At 31.4% G+C, this 18,610-nt stretch overlaps 3 protein-coding genes across 3 annotated transcripts in view; all 3 read right to left on the bottom strand.

Annotated features, from left to right (window-relative positions):
* Positions 1-2,065: 2,065 nt before the first annotated feature.
* Positions 2,066-4,703, bottom strand: LOC145325673 (uncharacterized). The gene is made up of 3 exons (XM_080168626.1): positions 4,657-4,703; positions 3,812-4,321; positions 2,066-3,310 (listed from the first exon to the last, which is right to left on the bottom strand). Exons 1-3 carry the CDS (start codon positions 4,701-4,703, stop codon positions 3,025-3,027), a joined length of 843 nt encoding a protein of 280 aa, XP_080024752.1. The 3' UTR covers positions 2,066-3,024.
* A 1,019-nt stretch (positions 4,704-5,722) lies between these two features.
* Positions 5,723-13,739, bottom strand: LOC145325670 (uncharacterized). The gene is made up of 3 exons (XM_080168622.1): positions 13,502-13,739; positions 6,226-6,343; positions 5,723-5,799 (listed from the first exon to the last, which is right to left on the bottom strand). Exons 1-3 carry the CDS (start codon positions 13,670-13,672, stop codon positions 5,723-5,725), a joined length of 366 nt encoding a protein of 121 aa, XP_080024748.1. The 5' UTR covers positions 13,673-13,739.
* A 2,028-nt stretch (positions 13,740-15,767) lies between these two features.
* The window catches only part of LOC145325950 (uncharacterized), a 59,984-nt gene continuing 57,141 nt past the window's right edge, over positions 15,768-18,610 (bottom strand). Inside the window, exons 5-6 of the mRNA XM_080168974.1 lie at positions 16,824-16,957; positions 15,768-15,865 (exon numbers count right to left, since the gene is read on the bottom strand). Coding sequence (XP_080025100.1) covers positions 15,792-15,865; positions 16,824-16,957 — 208 coding nt within the window. The 3' untranslated portion in view covers positions 15,768-15,791. The remainder of the gene's footprint in view (positions 15,866-16,823; positions 16,958-18,610) is intronic.

The raw sequence follows: 18,610 nt of genomic DNA, 5'->3' as shown, positions 1-18,610 counted from the left end.
GTATTAGAACTTGAACATCAGAATATAAATGTATAGCAAATTGTAAGTAAATTTGGTCAATAACTGCTTGATCTTGGATAATGTATAATTTTGGACATACTTACATTTTTAGGAATTGTTTATAGAGTTGCATCGCCTATAATATTGTACTTTGATGTCCCAGGAATCAGTATACCAAAAATCAGATCAATCGGATAATTAGATCACAAAAAGATTGTTGTTAAAAAAGTGAAAAAATCAACATGTTTAAAATGGATGTACGGACATTATAGCGACGATTATAGAGTTAATACGCTTTCCAATTGTACCTAACTACTACAGGGATCACCATGCAAAGTTTAAAATCGATAGGACAATTCTAACATGTTAGATTAGAGAAAAAAGCTACCCGTTCCGGAAGGTCGTACGGACGGATAGACGGACCGACCCTAATTATAGAAAAGCTTCGCTTTAAAAAACTATAGAAATAGACATATACTTGTTAGACACTATGGTATAATGTCGATTTAAATCGTACAAAACATGTCGTAAGAATGAATCCTGATGTCAAATAGCTCATACTCGACAAAAACTATTGACTTTGTATGTCAGTGAATATTTCTACTTTCCACAGGGTTATGTCTATACGACTCTATGTATGTCTTGTCTCGCCAGAGATTTAAGTAACATCAATGTAAAAAAAACACAATTAAGTAGTATAGAAAATCAACTACTCTATTTTTATTTGATCATAAGTCAAATGTAAAATAATATCTTTTTCATAATTTTAGTAAGTTAGTTCTGCTTTTATTTAATTTAAACTAGTTTTACTTATTTTTTGTCGTGTTGACTACCCGACAAAAATTAAAAATGACAAAATAAATGTTGTAATGTAACATTGGTATGATTATATAAATGAAAATCTATATCCCATTTACCTATTCCTATTTCTCTGATTTCCAATGCACAATTACAGATAACTGATACAAATTTACTCGGATACCTATCACATTGTATTTCATACATACATGAATATTACTAGCGGGGTTCCTTCAAATTTGGGCTTTTATGGGCCAGTAAGCAAGTTCATACTTTAGGTGGGCCTTTTAAAAAATTCATAAAGGACAATTATGCCCATAAATAACACATCTATGACAAACTAACAATTAATTTCACTATATTGTTAGGTATAAACATGTAAACAAGTCTTTTATTTTTTTAGTAATCTATAGCATTGTGCTATAAGACAATTTTACGTGGATATTAAAATAAAAAAATAAAAGATTGAAACCATTTTTGTTAGCTTCGAGAAAACGAAGGCCCTGTTTAAAAAAACTGGTTTTAATTTTATGATTTTATTTAATTATATGTAGAATTTGTCTATAATTCAAGTTATACATGATTTTTCAGTATGGTAGGAACCGGTTCTAATCCAGTGGATGTTAATTGGTTTCAAAGCTATACTGGAATAGTTATTTCTCGCATCGTATTATAAACAGCTTTCCGCGGATATAAAATGTACAATTATAAGATTAAAACCAGTTTTTTTAGCCCCGAGGTGCCGAAGGCACGTGCTAAAAAAACTGGTTTTTAATCTTATGATTGTACATTTCTATATTCGTAGAAAACTGGATATAATACGATGCTAGATATAGTTTTTTCGTATGGATGAGAACCAGTTCTTATCCACCGGATTCGAATGAATACGAGAAAGCTTTTTTATTAATTATTATGGAAGGTTGCTAAAACAATCAAAACAACGTACGAACGAGAGGAAATATACTTTTATAGAGCAGTTGCGACTATAAAGATATAGAGTAATTAAATACCTTTAAGCCACAATTAGTAGATAAATAGACCAATTGATTACACTATCCTAGAAAACTATACATAGATCTTAAAAAAACTAACCTTTTAAATAAAATATAAAGAAACAAAAATAAGAGATAAAACATTGCTTAATAAATAAATAATATATTTTATACAATAAAACATAAAAGTATTAATAGTGGAATTATCACAGTTTTAAATCATTGAATTGAAATAAAATATTTTAAAATACATAATAAGTCTTTTATTTAAAACTCACAAATAAACTAGATTGCATTATAAACAAGGATGACAACATCCATAGAAGCAGAGTTAAAAAATTAGAAAGAAAGACAAACAAGCATAATTAATAAATGATTGGCAGTACTTGAAAACATTGAAGTATGAACAAAAATTGTAAGCAAAATTGCTTAAAGACAGGATGCTTAATAAAGGACATAGTTACATTTCCAAGTCTTAACTAGAGATATTCCTCTAATAAAAAATGTTTGCCTTAAGAATTAATATTCCGAAAAAAAAGGTATTACGATAAAAATAGCATTGTTGTCAAAATAGTCAAAAACATCATGCTTAAAATAGATATACAGAATTGCTGGTCGTAATCGTATAGTTGCTTTGCTTAGTTACACGAACCATCATACCTAGTCAGCTAACCGTTACGGACGGATAAGCGAAACCTAATAGCAGAAAAGCTTTGCTTTAAAATGAAATACTATTACAACATTTGACTATTACATTAATAGATAAGCGTAATTTGCATTTCATTAATAATAACCACTGAAAACATTTGTAAAAGTTGTTTATATAAAATATTACTATAATATTCGCTATGGACAGAAAAAAATAACTTAAAACCATCACTTAACTTTTATTTAAAATAAAATAGTGGAAAACAATCCCAAAAGTTATTCTAAGATTGCCGAAAATGGAGAACTCAATCGGTTAAAACAAAAAAAAACATTACAATATATGATAGGATAGCAGCAAAGATTGAACTAAATTATTTGCTTCGACCATTGTATATATTATCACTTGTTGCGTAATTTGTATATTTTACACACATGCATGATAAACACAATCCCCTGAGATAAAAGAAAATTTAAAATTTGTAATTACAATAAGATAATTTTTCTGTTCGGTAAAACCCAGAAAATGACAAGCAAGAAATTTCTTGATCAAAGCTTTACTAATAAAAATTATAAAAACTCAAAGTCATTACAAAATCCTCGAAACTAGATTAGAAAATTTACGATTAGCTTCTCTATAAGCAAAGCTATCCGGCGGTTGTAGCTGTTGATTATTCAGTTCTATATGATTTAAATCACTGTGGTCACTATGCTGTTGTTGATTTAGGTCAACAGCTGTTGGTTTTGCACTGCAACAGTCGCAAACCACGATCTGATCGTGTTTGCGATAAGTCACGCTGTTGTTTCCACTTCGTTTTTCACAAACAGGATTTGCTGTTGTATTTGCTGTTGTATTTAAATTTGTTGTGGTATTCCTATGTTTTTATGGAGTTTTAACATTTGTACATTTTTTTCTGAGGCATATCTATTCTAAAAGAATTAGATGTACTTAGGTCTATCATGGCATCTTTATTGCATTTGTTACAAAAAAATTGTAAGACATAGGATGGTATTGGATAAAAAGTTTTCATTTAACTAAAAGAAGTTTGCTTAACCTTCCATAAATTATAATTGTCTTTTGGAATCTATTTATTTCTAATTCCTTTTTTCGAATGATTGCCTATTTTTTTATTGCTGTATTAAACCTATGATTTTGAAAATTGAGAACATTTCTGACAGTCGACAAACCAACACATATTCTCTGAAAGTTTTTTGAAGACCCTATAAAATTCAATAATCTACTCTATGATAATGTCCTTTTGTATTGTTTCACGGTTCAAATATCTGGCAAATGTTAAATGTTTAAAGACAATCTTTGTAATTTAGAATTTTGCGATTTTAAACACTTTTTTTTCAGCACAAATGTAAGAACTCGCCTAAATTCGTGATAACCAGTCGTTGGATGATGATTATTTAATTCAATTTCTTTGCCATCATTATTAATTGATTTGTCTACGGCGTGAGTTGAGGGGTAAACATCCAGTCTACACAAATTTTCTTCACTAGCATTGTGCACATTATTTGTCGGATATTCATTATATTGCTTCTTATGCTTATTTGATACCATAAAATCAACATTTTGTCCGTTATGGTGAAATGACTGTTGGCTTTGCCGTTGTTCCAACGGCGGCGGCGGATAAGGCCTATAACTGTTATTATTGTCTATAATAAAATCACTGTGGCTACCGCCGTTATTGATACTCGTCGTTATGGCGGTGTTGGTTTGCATGCCCTCGCCGTTATTAATCACCACCGACGCCGTTGAGTTAACAGGCCCGTTGGCTGCTGCCGTTGACGTTAGCCGGATGTTGCAAACGGAACAAACGGAATGAACGTGGACAAATTGAACAGTTTGGTGGACACGATGTTCAGTGGGGTGTTCACAACTAAAAATAATGGACGCTCTAGTTTCTTTTTTTATTGGTGGAAACGTTTGGACACTGCTACCAACACAGATTTAGTAAAATTTTATAGTCCAACTAATAAAAGAACATGATTATACGATGGCTTTGTTTACAAGATCTTGCGGGACAAGCAGACGTACATTTCATTTGTTTATTACAAATCACGAAACAATCATTAATTCAATTAATTGCAAAATCAACCAACTAACTAAACTTTTAGAAAAATAACTAGAGTGTCCATTCCTATAATACTGATGATATTCAGGGGTGTTGTTACCACCCAAAAACACAGGCGGGGGTGTGTTATGCCCCCCAACAAATGCAGGCGGTGGTGGGTGATGTTGTTGGAGGCTACAACCACCATTGCTGTTATTATTATTATTATTAATGTTGTTATGTCCAGGACAACTGCTAATATTTTATCCATTTTGTGTTAGGAAGATACAATTTAGGGGAGGAGCTTTCAAAGGCTAATTTTGTCCTCTGTTACATAGCCAAAAAACCTCAGAGAGAGAGTGAAATTGAGGGACAATGGACTGTTTTTTTACACTAGTCTCCAATGTTTTCTTATTCGTTGGTGACTTTGGGGACTTTTAAAGTAAATGTTTATTGGTTGGTTCAATAAGATGAGTGTTCAAACGTTTCAATCGCTAATTTTAATCTACAGAAGGGGTAATTTGTGTATTATAATTAGGGATGTAAATCAATTGTCTTATTCCTTTTATTCCTTTAGATCTTCCCCTAATATAAAGCTATTCTTTAAATTCTAGGCCAAGCTTTTTTTCAGATCTTACAGAACAAACACAAACATTCAGGATAAAAATGGATAAATTCCTGTTGTATAAACTTCCACACTGAGAGAAAACAGATTGCTGGTCTTGCAAATGTGAAGTATGGGATCCTAAGTTTTGTATAACAATCACAAGTTTAGCTTTTTAGTGCAACGCTTTTTACAATTATGGTCAGTCCGTAAAATGGATTGAAAAATCATGGATGTAAGAATTATCTAATGACAATTAAAGATTACAAGAGGATTCCTGTAACTATCTCTATAATTACAACTAGCGGTTACCATTAAGCCCCTATAGGCTCTGTATTAGGAGAGGCAGAGAGGGGCTAGAAAAATATTTCAAAACAATTTGGTTGGGTCAAAGACTGAAATCTTAAAACAGAATGGCCTAAACCTTCACAGGAGCAATGTGAAGCTTATCTAAAAAAGAAAACTCGGTTCAGTAGTTACCTTACTACCTTATATAATACAATATAAAATTAGTATAAAAGTCCTTTAATTATGTGCTCCTAAAATATATTTCTGTTCGATTATTTGATTTGTTAAGCTTAACCTTTACGGACGCTATCATCCTTGTTTTGTTAAAAATAAACTTATAAATTTCCTTGTGAAATAGAAGCTTGATCATTTACAGGATACTGCTGATTATATTCTCCTTGGTCATGGATACCTAGATAGATTTATAAATAGATTTGTTACCCTATATTTGCTGTCAAACACAATAATCCGCCCAACTTGAAAGGAAATTTCTAAATGATGAAGGTGTTTGGTTAAATTAAAGGAATAGTTGCATAAATTGTACTTTAGATAAATAATTTCCAGTATAAGTTACAAGTATACCATCAAACAAATATGATTTTGTATTACAATAAACAACAAACAATTAGAAATCACGAAATTAGTCGTCATGCTGTTTTTGTGAAAATAAATTGCATATATCATAAGATTATGATTTTCAAGTCTTGATAATTTTTAAACTACATGGTAGAAAATTGTAATTCATTCAAATAGATGCCCAATAAATATAAGATAAAAGTATAATGTCAAAATGACAAATTAATATTCAGATAAAGGCATACAGATAGATAATAAATACCTGAAAGTCCTTGGAGGCCAATGTGGCTGTTCTGGAGGCCGCTGGCAGTACAGGTGGTCAACTTAGAGGATCCAGATATTTTGTTGGCCTCCTTCCGGTTCTTGCAGCAGTAACCATGCTAAAAATAATAATAATAACGTAAATTCATGGATTTTAAGGGATAAGACAATGGATTAAAGCTAATTTTTAACACAAATTATGATCAACAAAATAAACCTTTTAGCAGGCTTTGAAAGTTTTGAATCAACGAATGATTTTGAGTCAACCAATGAGATATCGAGTGATAAGACTCTCTGTTAAAAGTATGTATCTTGAGGGCATAGTTTTAAAGTAGTCCTTAAATGAAATAAAAATAAAATAAAATTAGTTGCCTAATCTTTTTACATTCACTTAAACTGACACGATTAGTTACTTGACTTTTTATCTTTAGGTAAACATTGGAATAACCGTAAAATTTAATTTTAACGTTCATTAGAAGGTGACGCGAAACTAAAACTTACTATATAAAAACTCTTCTTTTCATAAATTTCCGAGTATTTTTCGAGCATGAATGAAAAATAACATAAAGTTACTATTACAGCCAATAATGCAGGATTGGACGACAGTTGTCTAAACACTGAACCAAATACATTTTCTATTTTAGGAAACTTTAAGAATAACCTACATATAATAGTTTTAAAATATATCTTTAAATTTCGCTCTTGGGATATATATATAGGATATTTTTTCTGCACTCTTCAATCCGTTTAGATGCTTGTGGTGCAGCCCAATAACACGGTTTTGCCCTATTTATAAATTACTGTAAAAACCACGCTCTGTCAAAGTTTCTACCTAGTAAAACTGTATTTCGCACTCCCAACTGTTTTATGTAAATTATCAGTATGGAGGTATCTTTGGGTCAATTAAAATTAAAATCTGATCATTTTGAGCTAATCATTTCCTACAAAGAGATAGTTTTAAGGCATTTTCCATAAATATTTCATTTAGGGATCAAATTACACCCTTTTTTTTAAATACTGATAATGGTCTTTGTGTTAGGCGCGTATGCTTTCTAAATTTTGTAGATCTAAATTTAAGTGGATTTCATGGGCGCTTGGAATTTAAAAGTAGGTATTTAGTTTGGGGTAGCTATTGATTCGTGCTTTAGGAGGGGTTATTTTGGTCCGAAAAATCTAAAAATAATATGGGATATTGATATTATTTGATGCTGTAGGCTACCTATATAAGAACAAACAAGCTGAACAAAAAGAAAGAGATAAAAAACCTGATATTTATATTTTAACCAAAACAGAAAAATTCCTTTCTTATATATCAGTCTCACATCTTTGTGACTAAAAAGGTTTAAATTGGTATGAAGCAAAATTTAAAAATTTACAAACCCTGTTTTTTTTAGGTGTGGGGGGAAAAATTACAACTCCAAACCAATAAAGAAATAAAAATTACAGAAATTTTGTAGAAATTCTTTAAAGGGTAAATATTTTTTGTCTACATCCAAAAGAAAGCATAAAACCTGTAATTAACTACTATTATTACTTCTTCAAATCATATATTGTTCGGTTCATTCGTTTTAGATATCTTTAAAAATGTATCTTTAAGCATAAAAGCAAAACAGTATATAAATCTTGAAATTTGAGGAGCTCTTATTTCTTATTTTAGCTTCCTCTTTTAAAAAGTATGCAAGCAGATTTAATAAATGTGGATAGATGCTCTACAGTTTTTACTTCATATTTTAGAAAATATGATATTGTAATAGATATTTTTAAAGGGTTTTTTTTTAGTTGAATAAGAGGTCGAGTTACTTTAGTACGATATAATATTTTATAGGTTTATTTTCATTGTTAAAAAGCCTTAAAATAATAACACATTGAAAACTACCTAAAAAGCAACATTAATTTAGTCAATCAGACTCTTTTTATATTTTTAATATATATATATATCTTTAAATCCAATATCTGTGAATAAATAAACATAAACATTTTAGATTTCTTCCTAAAGAACATAACTTTTCTAAAATGGTAAATGGCCTATAAAATTTGTCAATTTAGAACATAATAGTTATTTCTCGCATCGTATTATAAACAGCTTTCCGCGGATATAGAATGTACAATTATAAGATTAAATCCAGTTTTTTTAGCCCGTGCCTTCGGCATATCGTTTTATATTTTTATAATCGTAGAAAGCTGGATATAATACGATGCTAAACATAGTTTTTTCGTATGGATGAGAACCGGTTCCTATCCACTGGATTCGATTGAATACGAGAAAAATCTTTACATGCAGTAGTAGTATAGTCGGCAGGGACATCAAAGCTGTTTATTTTGAGTGGGGTAAAAGGAGGGAGTTCAAAGATTTAAGTGTTTAAATCTAATGTTTTTTTTTCATTTTTGAGGGGGATAAACACCCCTTTACCACCCAACCTTAAACGAAGATGATTAAAGTCCCTCCACAGATTATGACGTCATACGATAAAATAAGCCAGCATAAATTTTACCATTTGTCAAATACAGTGTATACTGGCCTCTCATTAGTTATTCTATCGTATGGCGTCATAATCTGTGGAGGAACTTTAATCATCTTCACCTTAAACGTTTATTGATGTCCGTCCATCCGTCCGTCTAAAAAGCTTTCCACTTAAAACACAAACCATTCAAGGGATCTATAACGAGCATAACAATTTTAAAATTAGGTAAAAAAGGATAGATACTGATTAATTTCAAATCCATATTCATAGATACACACACACACACACACACACACACACACACACACATATGTATATATATACATTCCCAAATATGGATTTTGTGTTGAAATACTTTTTGTATATGGGTATCTACCAATTATCTGGACTTTAAACATAAAGAAATACAGTAAAGAGGAGTATTTTTTACATAGGCTCCTATCTGCACTTTACCATGAAGAAATATAGTAAAGAGTTAATATTTTTGTATTTGGGTATCTACCAATTTTCTGGACTTTAACCATAAAGAAATATAGTAAAGAGTAGTATTTTTGAATATGGGTATCTCCAAATTATATGGCTTTTAACCATAGAGAGAGTAGTATTTTTGTATATGGGCTTTTATCTGTACTTTACCATGGAGAAATTTAGTAAAGAGTAGTATTTTTGTATATGGGTATCTACCAATTACCTGGACTTTAACCATAGAGAGAGTGGTATTTTTGTATATGGGCTTTTACCTGCACTTTACCATGGAGAAATATATTAAAAAGTAGTATTTTTGTATATGGGTACCAATTATCTGGACTTTAACCAGGGAGAAACACAGTAAAGAGGATTATTTTTGTATTTGGGCTTTTACCTGCACTTTACCATGGAGAAATATGTTAAAGAGTAGCATTTTTGTATATGGGTATCTACCAATTATCTGGAATTATCAGAAAAATAGTAAAGAGTAGTATTTTTAAATATGGCTAATCTCCAATTATCTGGACTTTAATCATAGACAAATAAAGTAAAGAGTAGTAATGTGTTAATCTACTCATAATCAGAATAAGTTATTTTTTAGCCCAAAATTTACTATCTATTTTATTTACTCCATGGCCCTTTGAATAGGAATAACATTTAAAGGAATTGACATTTATTTTCGACTATAAATCTACTTCTAGTGATTTTACAAGCAGGGAAATGCTATTTTAAAGATTGTTAAAAGTATCAAACCCCGTTTTAAGGGGTTGTCTTAAAAATGCTATTATCTATCATGTAAAATAAATAGGAACTTTGCAAATGAACGTTAAACAAATTAGTATTTTTTTTGCGGCAATTCTACTTTTTAATTCAACCGTGTTCGTATTTTCAAGGCTTGTTTCTCTTTAATTAATCAATCCTAAAAGAATTTTTGGAATTATTATAGATTTGGGGTGTAAACAAAGGTAAGTGAAGTGTAATAAACCTTTCGCTTAAAATTGTTCATCAGAATACTGGTCCCTTGACCACTAGGCTGTGAATTAAAGATTTGGATCATGGGAAGAAAACGAAGTTGCCGGTTTTATCGTATTTTCACAGTAGCTTTTGAAGTGTTATTTTAGGTTAGGTTAGGTTAAGTAAATGTTAAAGATTGCCCTGCAGGGTTAGAAAATATGCCCCGCAAGGCTAGAGCCCCCATCAGGGGCTAGAAATAGGAGAAAGGCTACTGTGAAAAAACGACAAAACCGGCAACTTCATTTTCTTTCCATGATCCAAAGATTTGAATTACTGTGTGACTAGTCTAGTAAGATCTCAAAAACAATATGCCAGTAATCACCATTCGGGCAGGTTTTACACCATATTAAGCCCTTGGACTTTAAGGGATCAGAAAATTGATGTACATACCTGTTTAATAGAATATTCGTGAACATGTTTTGATTTGACATTAAAAGTTTGTACACTCCAATGAGAAGTTTCCAAAGTTTTCGGTCAGTTTGAATTTTTAAAATAAAAAGAAGACTTTGGAGTTTAAAAAGCTTTGAAATATGAACTCTTTAAAATCCCCTTCCCCCCTGCCTATATCCTACAATAATCTTCTTCTTATTTTAAAAATTCAAACTGGTTGTTACCTAATACTTATTGTTTCAATAATTTGGATCTATGTACAATTGGACATAAACGTCCCTGTTACAAAAAAAACTCTGCTGCAATTTGTGAAACACTGCAATATTGTCTTATTAACGCAAAAAGTTTATGAATTATTGCATCGTTAATTACAATTTGTTTTGCGGTGTTCAATCATGTACGCTAAAATTCTTACATAGCAAATAGCAAACGTGTTTACGTGACTGTTATCATATTGGAATGGAAGATAATTTATTATCCCGTTACATCTTATGAAAGAGTTTGTATTCTTTTGTAGATTTAAATTTTGGGGGGAATGGTGGGTTGTAAATTAATTGTTAACTTCTTTAGTTAATCGCAAGGTTTAACAACCCCCGTACTGCTATTTATAAATTAGCTATCATAGTTATGTTGTCATTATCGAACACCATGTTTTTTTAGTAGCGAAGCTACTCTATAATTCACTTTGTCCGTCCGTCAGTCAGTCAGTCCGTCAGTCAGTCCGTCAGTCCGTCAGTCCGTAACGCTATGGGGGAAATGGGATTTACTCAGCTCCTATAAAAGATAAAAAGCTGAAATTTTTTGACAACATTCCCATCATTAAGGAGCACAATTAACTATAAAACGTCAATGGCGGTCGGACGGCTTTTTAGCAGGTTTTAGGCTATTTTTTTATTTTCCACATTTTTCCTCATATCTTTGGTGTTTATGGTCCGATTTTCAAAATTTTTTCAGTTAGATATATCAAAATTAAGTTTTCCGTCGTTTGGAGAACCAACAATCACGGTCAGACTGCCTTTTTGCAGGTTTTTGGCTATTTTTATATTTTTTACATTTTCCCCCATATCTTTGGTGTTTATGGTCCGATTTTCAAACTTTTTTCAGTTAAAGATATCAAAATCAAATTTCCCATCGTTTGAAGAAAACAACAATGACGGTCAGAGTGCCTTTTTGCAGGTTTTTGGCTATTTTTATATTTTTTACATTTTCCCCAATATCTTTGGTGTTTATGGACCGATTTTCAAAATTTTTTCAGTTAAAGATATCAAATTAAATTTCCGGTCATTTGAAGAAATCAACAATGACGGTCAGACTGCCTTTTTGCAGGTTTTTGGCTATTTTAATATTTTTTACATTTTCCCCATATCTTTGGTGTTTATTAATCGATTTTCAAAATTTTTTCAGTTAAAGATATCAAAATTAAATTTCCCGTCGTTTGATGAAAACAACAATGACCGTCAGTCCCATCCACGAAATTTTGTGCTTCGCTACTTATGGATGTTGTCATCCTTGTTTTAAACAACACTCCTTTTTAGATGCATATTCTAATCTAATGGTTGATGGCAAAAAAAAGGGTTTATACGCGCAACTGGTATTCACAAAAAAAGGTATGAAAATTTATAAACAGGGAATAGTTTATAAAGTTATTAAATCTGTCTTGATAAATATTTTCCATTTTATTACAAAATTCATAAATAGATTTAGTAGAATCAAAATAAAAAACTATTAGTAAAACACCAATAATACCTCGGTTTTTTTAGTAGCGAAGCTACTCTATAATTCACTTTGTCCGTCCGTCCGTCAGTCAGTCAGTCCGTAACGCTATGGGGGAAATGGGATTTACTCAGCTCCTATAAAAGATAGAATGCTGAAATTTTTTGACAACATTCCCATTATTAAGGAGCACAATTGACTATAAAACATCATTTGCGGTCGGACCGATTTTTAGCAGGTTTTAGGCTATTTTAATATTTTTCACATTTTTTTCCATATCTTCAGTGTTTATGGTCCGATTTTCAAAAATTTTTCAGTTACAGATATCAAAATTAAATTTCCTGTCGTTTAAAGACAAAATCATGAAGGCCAAACTACCTTTTTAGCAGGTTTTAGGCTATTTTTATATTTTTCACATTTTTCTCCATATCTTCAGTGTATGGTCCGATTTTCAAAATTTTTTCAGTTATAGATATCAAAATTAAATTTCCCGTCTTTTAAAGAAGACAACCATGACGGCCAGACTGCCTTTTCAACAGGTTTTAGGCTGTTTTTTTTTATATTTTTAACATTTTTCTCCATATCTTCAGTGTTTATAGTCCGATTTTCAAAATTTTTTTCAGTTGTAGATATCAAAATTAAATTTCCCGTCTTTAAAGGAAATAACCATGACGGCCAGACTGCCTTTTTGGCAGGTTTTAGGCTATTTATAAATATATTTAACACTTTTTTCCATATCTTCAGTGTATATGGTCCGATTTTCCAAATTTTTAAAGTTCCTAAGGATTTAAAAATTAAATTTTTTGTCGTTTTAAGAAAACAACCATGGCGGCCAGACTGCCTTTTATCAGGTTTTTGGCTATTTTTATATGTTTTACATATTTCCCAAGATCTTTGTTTATTTTGATCCAATTTTCAAACTTTTATGGGATATCAGTATCAAAATAATTTTTCCCATTGTTATGAGCATCTTTAATATAATTTACTTTGACCATCGTCATCATACAAAATAAAACAAGGTTTCATATTTATTTTATCCAATAAATCTATTCTTGATTTTGGTTAAAACCTTTTAAATCTACCTGTACGTATTCCCATCTACGATTTTTTGTGCTTACAGTTAGTTGTTTTTAAAATATTGAAATTGACATGTAAAAATGCATTGACTCTAAAGCAGAATGGTAGAATTGCTACACTTGTATAATAATACTAAATCGTAATAGTAATTACCTTAGGTTTGAAACAGAGACCAAGAATGACCAGAAAGATAGCCAGAACACTGCAGAAGCACAGCGTAAGAATAAGCTCTTTGTCAATAGGATTGTTTGTAGCTTCAACATCGTTATGATCTTCTTCTCCTGCAGTCTTGTTCGCTGTTGTAATAGTAGGATTATCAAACATGTTTAGAATAGCAGATAAAACCAGAGATATAAAGGGGTAAGACAAAGGCCGACACAATAAAAACTGTCCCGAATTTGTATTAATTTTGAGGAACACGACTCCAGTGACGTCATATTTTTCTTTCCCGAAAAAGGGAAGGGTGGAAGAAAATCTCTTCAAAAGAGATGGGGAAAACCCCCTTTTTTCCCATCTCTTTTTTCTTCCCCCCTTCCCTTTTTTTCTTTCCCCCTTCCCTTTTTCGGGAAAAAAAAATATGACGTAACTGGAGTCGTGTTCCTCAAAATTAATACAAATTCGGGACAGTTTTTATTGTGTCACAAAGGCCTATAAATTAATGGACATTCCCAATGATGATACACAAAATTAAACCTTCTATAGATTACAATTTGTGGTCGAAACATTTGGAGACTCAACTCAATGAACCAACCATCAAAATTAATAAAAGTCCTCTGAGTTGTTTAGCTAACGAATAAGAAAATGTTATAAAATACTTTTGGGACTAGTGCAAAAAAACCACAGCCAATTGTCCCCTTAAACAGTCCTAAGACAACAAGGTACAATGTTATAAACAAAGAATTTAAATCATCAAGACCTAAATATGTAAGTATGTACTTGAACAGTATCCAATAAACAAGTAATTTTACAATAAATTCACATACATAATTCTAATTATATGATGAAACTCTTTTGTCCTATCGTCTGATTTCAGAGCTCCGCTTTTATTAATCTTGTCACCCTTGTTTTAAAATTATCTTTACAATTTGTTTACTCTTGTTTGATAACCCTAACCTTCATGTTTATCCTTTTTATCCATGATGTGATTATCATTGATTTGAAGAGAGTCAATATTTTCAAACACTTCACTATCATCAGACTGTTTATCTGTTCATTGTCAGGGGTGTTTAGTTTTCATTGTTAAGCTTATTCAAGAATCAGTATTCCAAAACTCAGATCAATCGAATGATTTTATCATATAAAATTAGCTGTTAAAAAAGTTAAAAATCACCATGTTTAAAATGAACGTACGGACATTTTGGTAAATCGTATCTAACTAATACAGAAATCACCATGCAAAGTTTAAAATCAATAGAACAATTCTAACATGCTTCAATTAACGAAAAGAGCTAACCGTTCCAGACGGACGAAAATACGGACCTACCCTAATTATAGAAAAGCTTCGCTTTTAAAAATTACATAAGACTATGGCTTTTAATCTAAGCTAATATTTATGTATATTGCTGCGATGTCAGAAGCGTGATCTTGATAACAGTAAGACTAGTGGTAGTTATGCCTTTACACTTAATTAATGCAGTTAGGACTTGTATAGAATATACGTACAATTAAAAGGCGACATGATTATTCATATTTTAACGTTGGTTCACTAAAATAAATCCTGGCAAGAACCTTAATAAAGAATGTATCTATATATTTAGTATAGCATATATGACCTCACTAATAGAGATTTTTTGCTCTTGTTGTCTTTCCAATACATGCATATTAGATAGAAAATAAACACCCCTGTCTTTAAATTTTGGTTATCGACATCAAGTGTTGTCTGCTTGATCTGTCCGCCTGTCTGTTTGTCACCGGTTGTGTCTGTCTGTTTGTCACCAGTTGTGTCTGTCTGGCTGTCATCACCTATTTGTTGTGGTCCAATCAGCGACTTTGACACGGTGTCAGCCCCATCAACAGAGCCTGTCATTGGTTAACAAGTGTTCACACAATTCCACCAATAGGAGTTATAATAATTACTGATCAATATAGATTTACTTAATATAGGAAAAGGGTTTGTTCAGGCCCTACGGGGTTAGTAAAAATTTGTGAAAATTCAACATATGACCAATTATTTTAAGTATAATTAGTATAAAACTATCAGGAATCTAAAGAGATAAGACAATGGCCGATAAATTGATGTATATCCCCAATTATGATACCAAAATTTACCCTTCCTGTAGATTAAAATCATAGGTTAAAACGATTAGACACTTAACTTTATGAACTAACAAGTCAAGTCCCCAAAGTTGTTTAGTCAACAAATAAAGAACAAATAAAACTTTGAGAACTAGAGTAATTAACCGCTCAATGTCCCCTCCCTCCCTGTAAAACTATAGATAAATTCCTATAAATTTATGGCTGGTTGAAATGAACACTTTCCTGTCATTTGTATTGTTGACACTGTTGTCATCTTCTCATCTAAAAAGATAGACAGATAGACATGAGATAGATAGATAAATAAAGAAGGACAGATAAACAGATAGATAGTTATTTATGTAGTTAGATGCATATAGGAAATTGGTTACTTCAGAGACAGTGTAAAGTGGCACCAAAAAAATGACGTCATACAATAAAGTTAAACAATTAAAGGCCAGTGTACACTGTAATTGACCAATGGTAAATTTATACTTGCCTCTCATTGGTTATTTTATCGTTTGACGTCATATTTTTGGTGCCACTTTACGCTGTCTCGTAACTTCATTGCTAGCCTCTAGGAGATAACGTAGGGGGGAGGGGGGGGGGGGAGTAGAAATAGCTTAAAATCACCAAAAGACATTTATAAAGCATCCGGAAAAATTATAACACTTCTGGATCAGTAAGTTCTGAGATATTTTGCTTCGGACAAAAAAACTTACTATGTACTTCATATTATAGAAAGAACGATAAATGTGTTTTGAAAGTTTACTTTATTGACATTATTTAGCAAAATTTTAAAATCAAATAAATTTATTTAAAAAGATTTTTTTAAAGAGACGTCTAGTGATTGGAGGTAATTAAGGTTGACAAAGAAGAGTTTTGTCAACATATTTATTGATCATCATCAACGAAAGAAGCAAAGCTTCTTTATAATTAAGGTATTCACGCCTGACCTACCGTTTATAGAACATTTTTCATAGTAACGCAACTCTTTAAGTGTTTGTGTCTGTCTGTATGTGATTTTTTCTTTCTGTTTTCTCTTTCTTTTATCCTAACTTTCTCAATGTTTGGCAGTATATTTTGTTTGGGAAGGGGGAGGTACGCTCCTCTAAAATAGTTTTAAACCTTCTCTGGACATATAAGCAGCTTCAAAGTAAGGTAGTTATCGATATCCTATGCAACAGACACGTACACACAAGCAGACATCTTGTTGCTTTTTATAAGGATAAAATGTTATTACCTTGCATGAAACCATCAAAGGCTGCGCTCCTATCACTGATAACATGATTGTTATTGTAGATAAGTTCATTGATGACGTCATGGTGGGGCTTAGCATGGTGGAGGGGGTCCCACACGTGTTGGATCTCAGCATTACTGAAATATATACAATTGTACAATTTCTTTGTTGATAACAATTAATACAAATCTGGGCTAACAAAACTTGTTTTAATTTTATAATTTTTCACTTTAATATCCACGGAAAGCTGTCTATAATACGATGCAATAAATAACTTTTCTTTACTCCAATTTATAATTCCTATCTGTTCTTTTCTTATCCATCTAAATAGATTGATTGTCTTCGTTAAAAATGTCCTATTGTTTTCAAACTTTGAATATTACTTTTTCAAGATAATATGTCAAAGAATTTAAAACTTGCTTTATACTACAAACAATTTGTCAATCTAAATATCTTATTGTTGCATATCTTGAAATATTGTTGGGAGTTGGGTTAGGGGTATAAGTTGATTTATCGTAGACGCTAAAAGATGATTACGTCCATAATTGTTGCAAAATGTTGATTAACCCTAAAAGCTACCGACACAAATAGCCACAGTCACTAATGTCGAAAAATCATGTATTTAAAACTTATAAAATAAGATTTACACCAAATTAAATGGTCAAGAAATCGAAAAACAATATTACTGTGTTATAGCCGACGAAAAGCAAACAACGCATATCAAGTGTTGAATTAGGATGGGAGAAGGGGGGATTTTGATACCCCCACCCCCTGATCCGACTGAAGGTCCTATATTTTTGGATGTAAGGAGAATCCGAACACAATTAGGTAATAGGTAATAAACCAATATTAATACTGTTTATTATTATTCTTATGATGAAATTATGAATGTTTATAATGTTTCCTCATACGAGAAGTTAACTTACATACCCAACTGTATAATAGATTGTTTAACCCCCCCATACTTGAAATATGTATGACTTCAAACCCCCCCCCCCCCATCACTTGATACTTGTATGTCCAAACATAAACCTGATATACATAATAAAACAAGGATAATTACAAGCATGAAGGCGAAGCTTGACTTTAAAAAATACAAACATCTAGATGCTTAAAATTCATTATTGCAATATTCTCATTTAATAAGATATCATGAATATTTGAGTCCAAACTGTGCATGGTAATGAGTTGCACCAGTTTAATTCCAATATATTTTCCCTTCTCAACTATTAATATGGCGCACCTGACATAGCAGCAGTAGGAACCATTTTTGACGGTGTTGGGCTGAGATTCGAACTTATCCCCTTATAGTATTTATCGTGTTGTTTAGCTGAGTGTAAGTATTTTATGTTCAAGTCAATGAATTAACAGCATGTAGAAGAGTTTCGCTTCATATAACAATAGACCAATGAATAAAGGCGGAACGCAAAAAGGAGCAAAAAAATCGCAATGCAAATTCTTTTTTAGCAAGAACAATAATATACATAGGACGCACAACATCTACACATTTTTTAAGATAAGAACGATAAACTGTAACACAGTAATAATAACAAATCTATATAAAAAAAATTAGAATAGAAAATTTTTGGATCATGGAAGGAAAACGAAGTAGCGGGTTTTGTCGTATTTGCACAGTAGCTTTTCTCTTATTTCTAGCCCCTGAGGGGGCTCTAACCCTGCGGAGCAATCATTAACATATACCTAACCTAAAACAACCTATCAAAAGCTTCTGTGAAAATACGACGAAACCTGCTATTTTACTTTCTTTCCATGGTCCATTTTTTAAAGCA

The sequence above is a fragment of the Acartia tonsa genome, chromosome 8 (assembly GCF_053477335.1).
Source record: "Acartia tonsa isolate MP-2025a chromosome 8, ASM5347733v1, whole genome shotgun sequence".
NCBI classification, from domain to species: domain Eukaryota; kingdom Metazoa; phylum Arthropoda; class Copepoda; order Calanoida; family Acartiidae; genus Acartia; species Acartia tonsa.
Note: the sequence above shows the minus strand (reverse complement) of the source record. Positions and strands in the feature narration are given on the sequence as shown.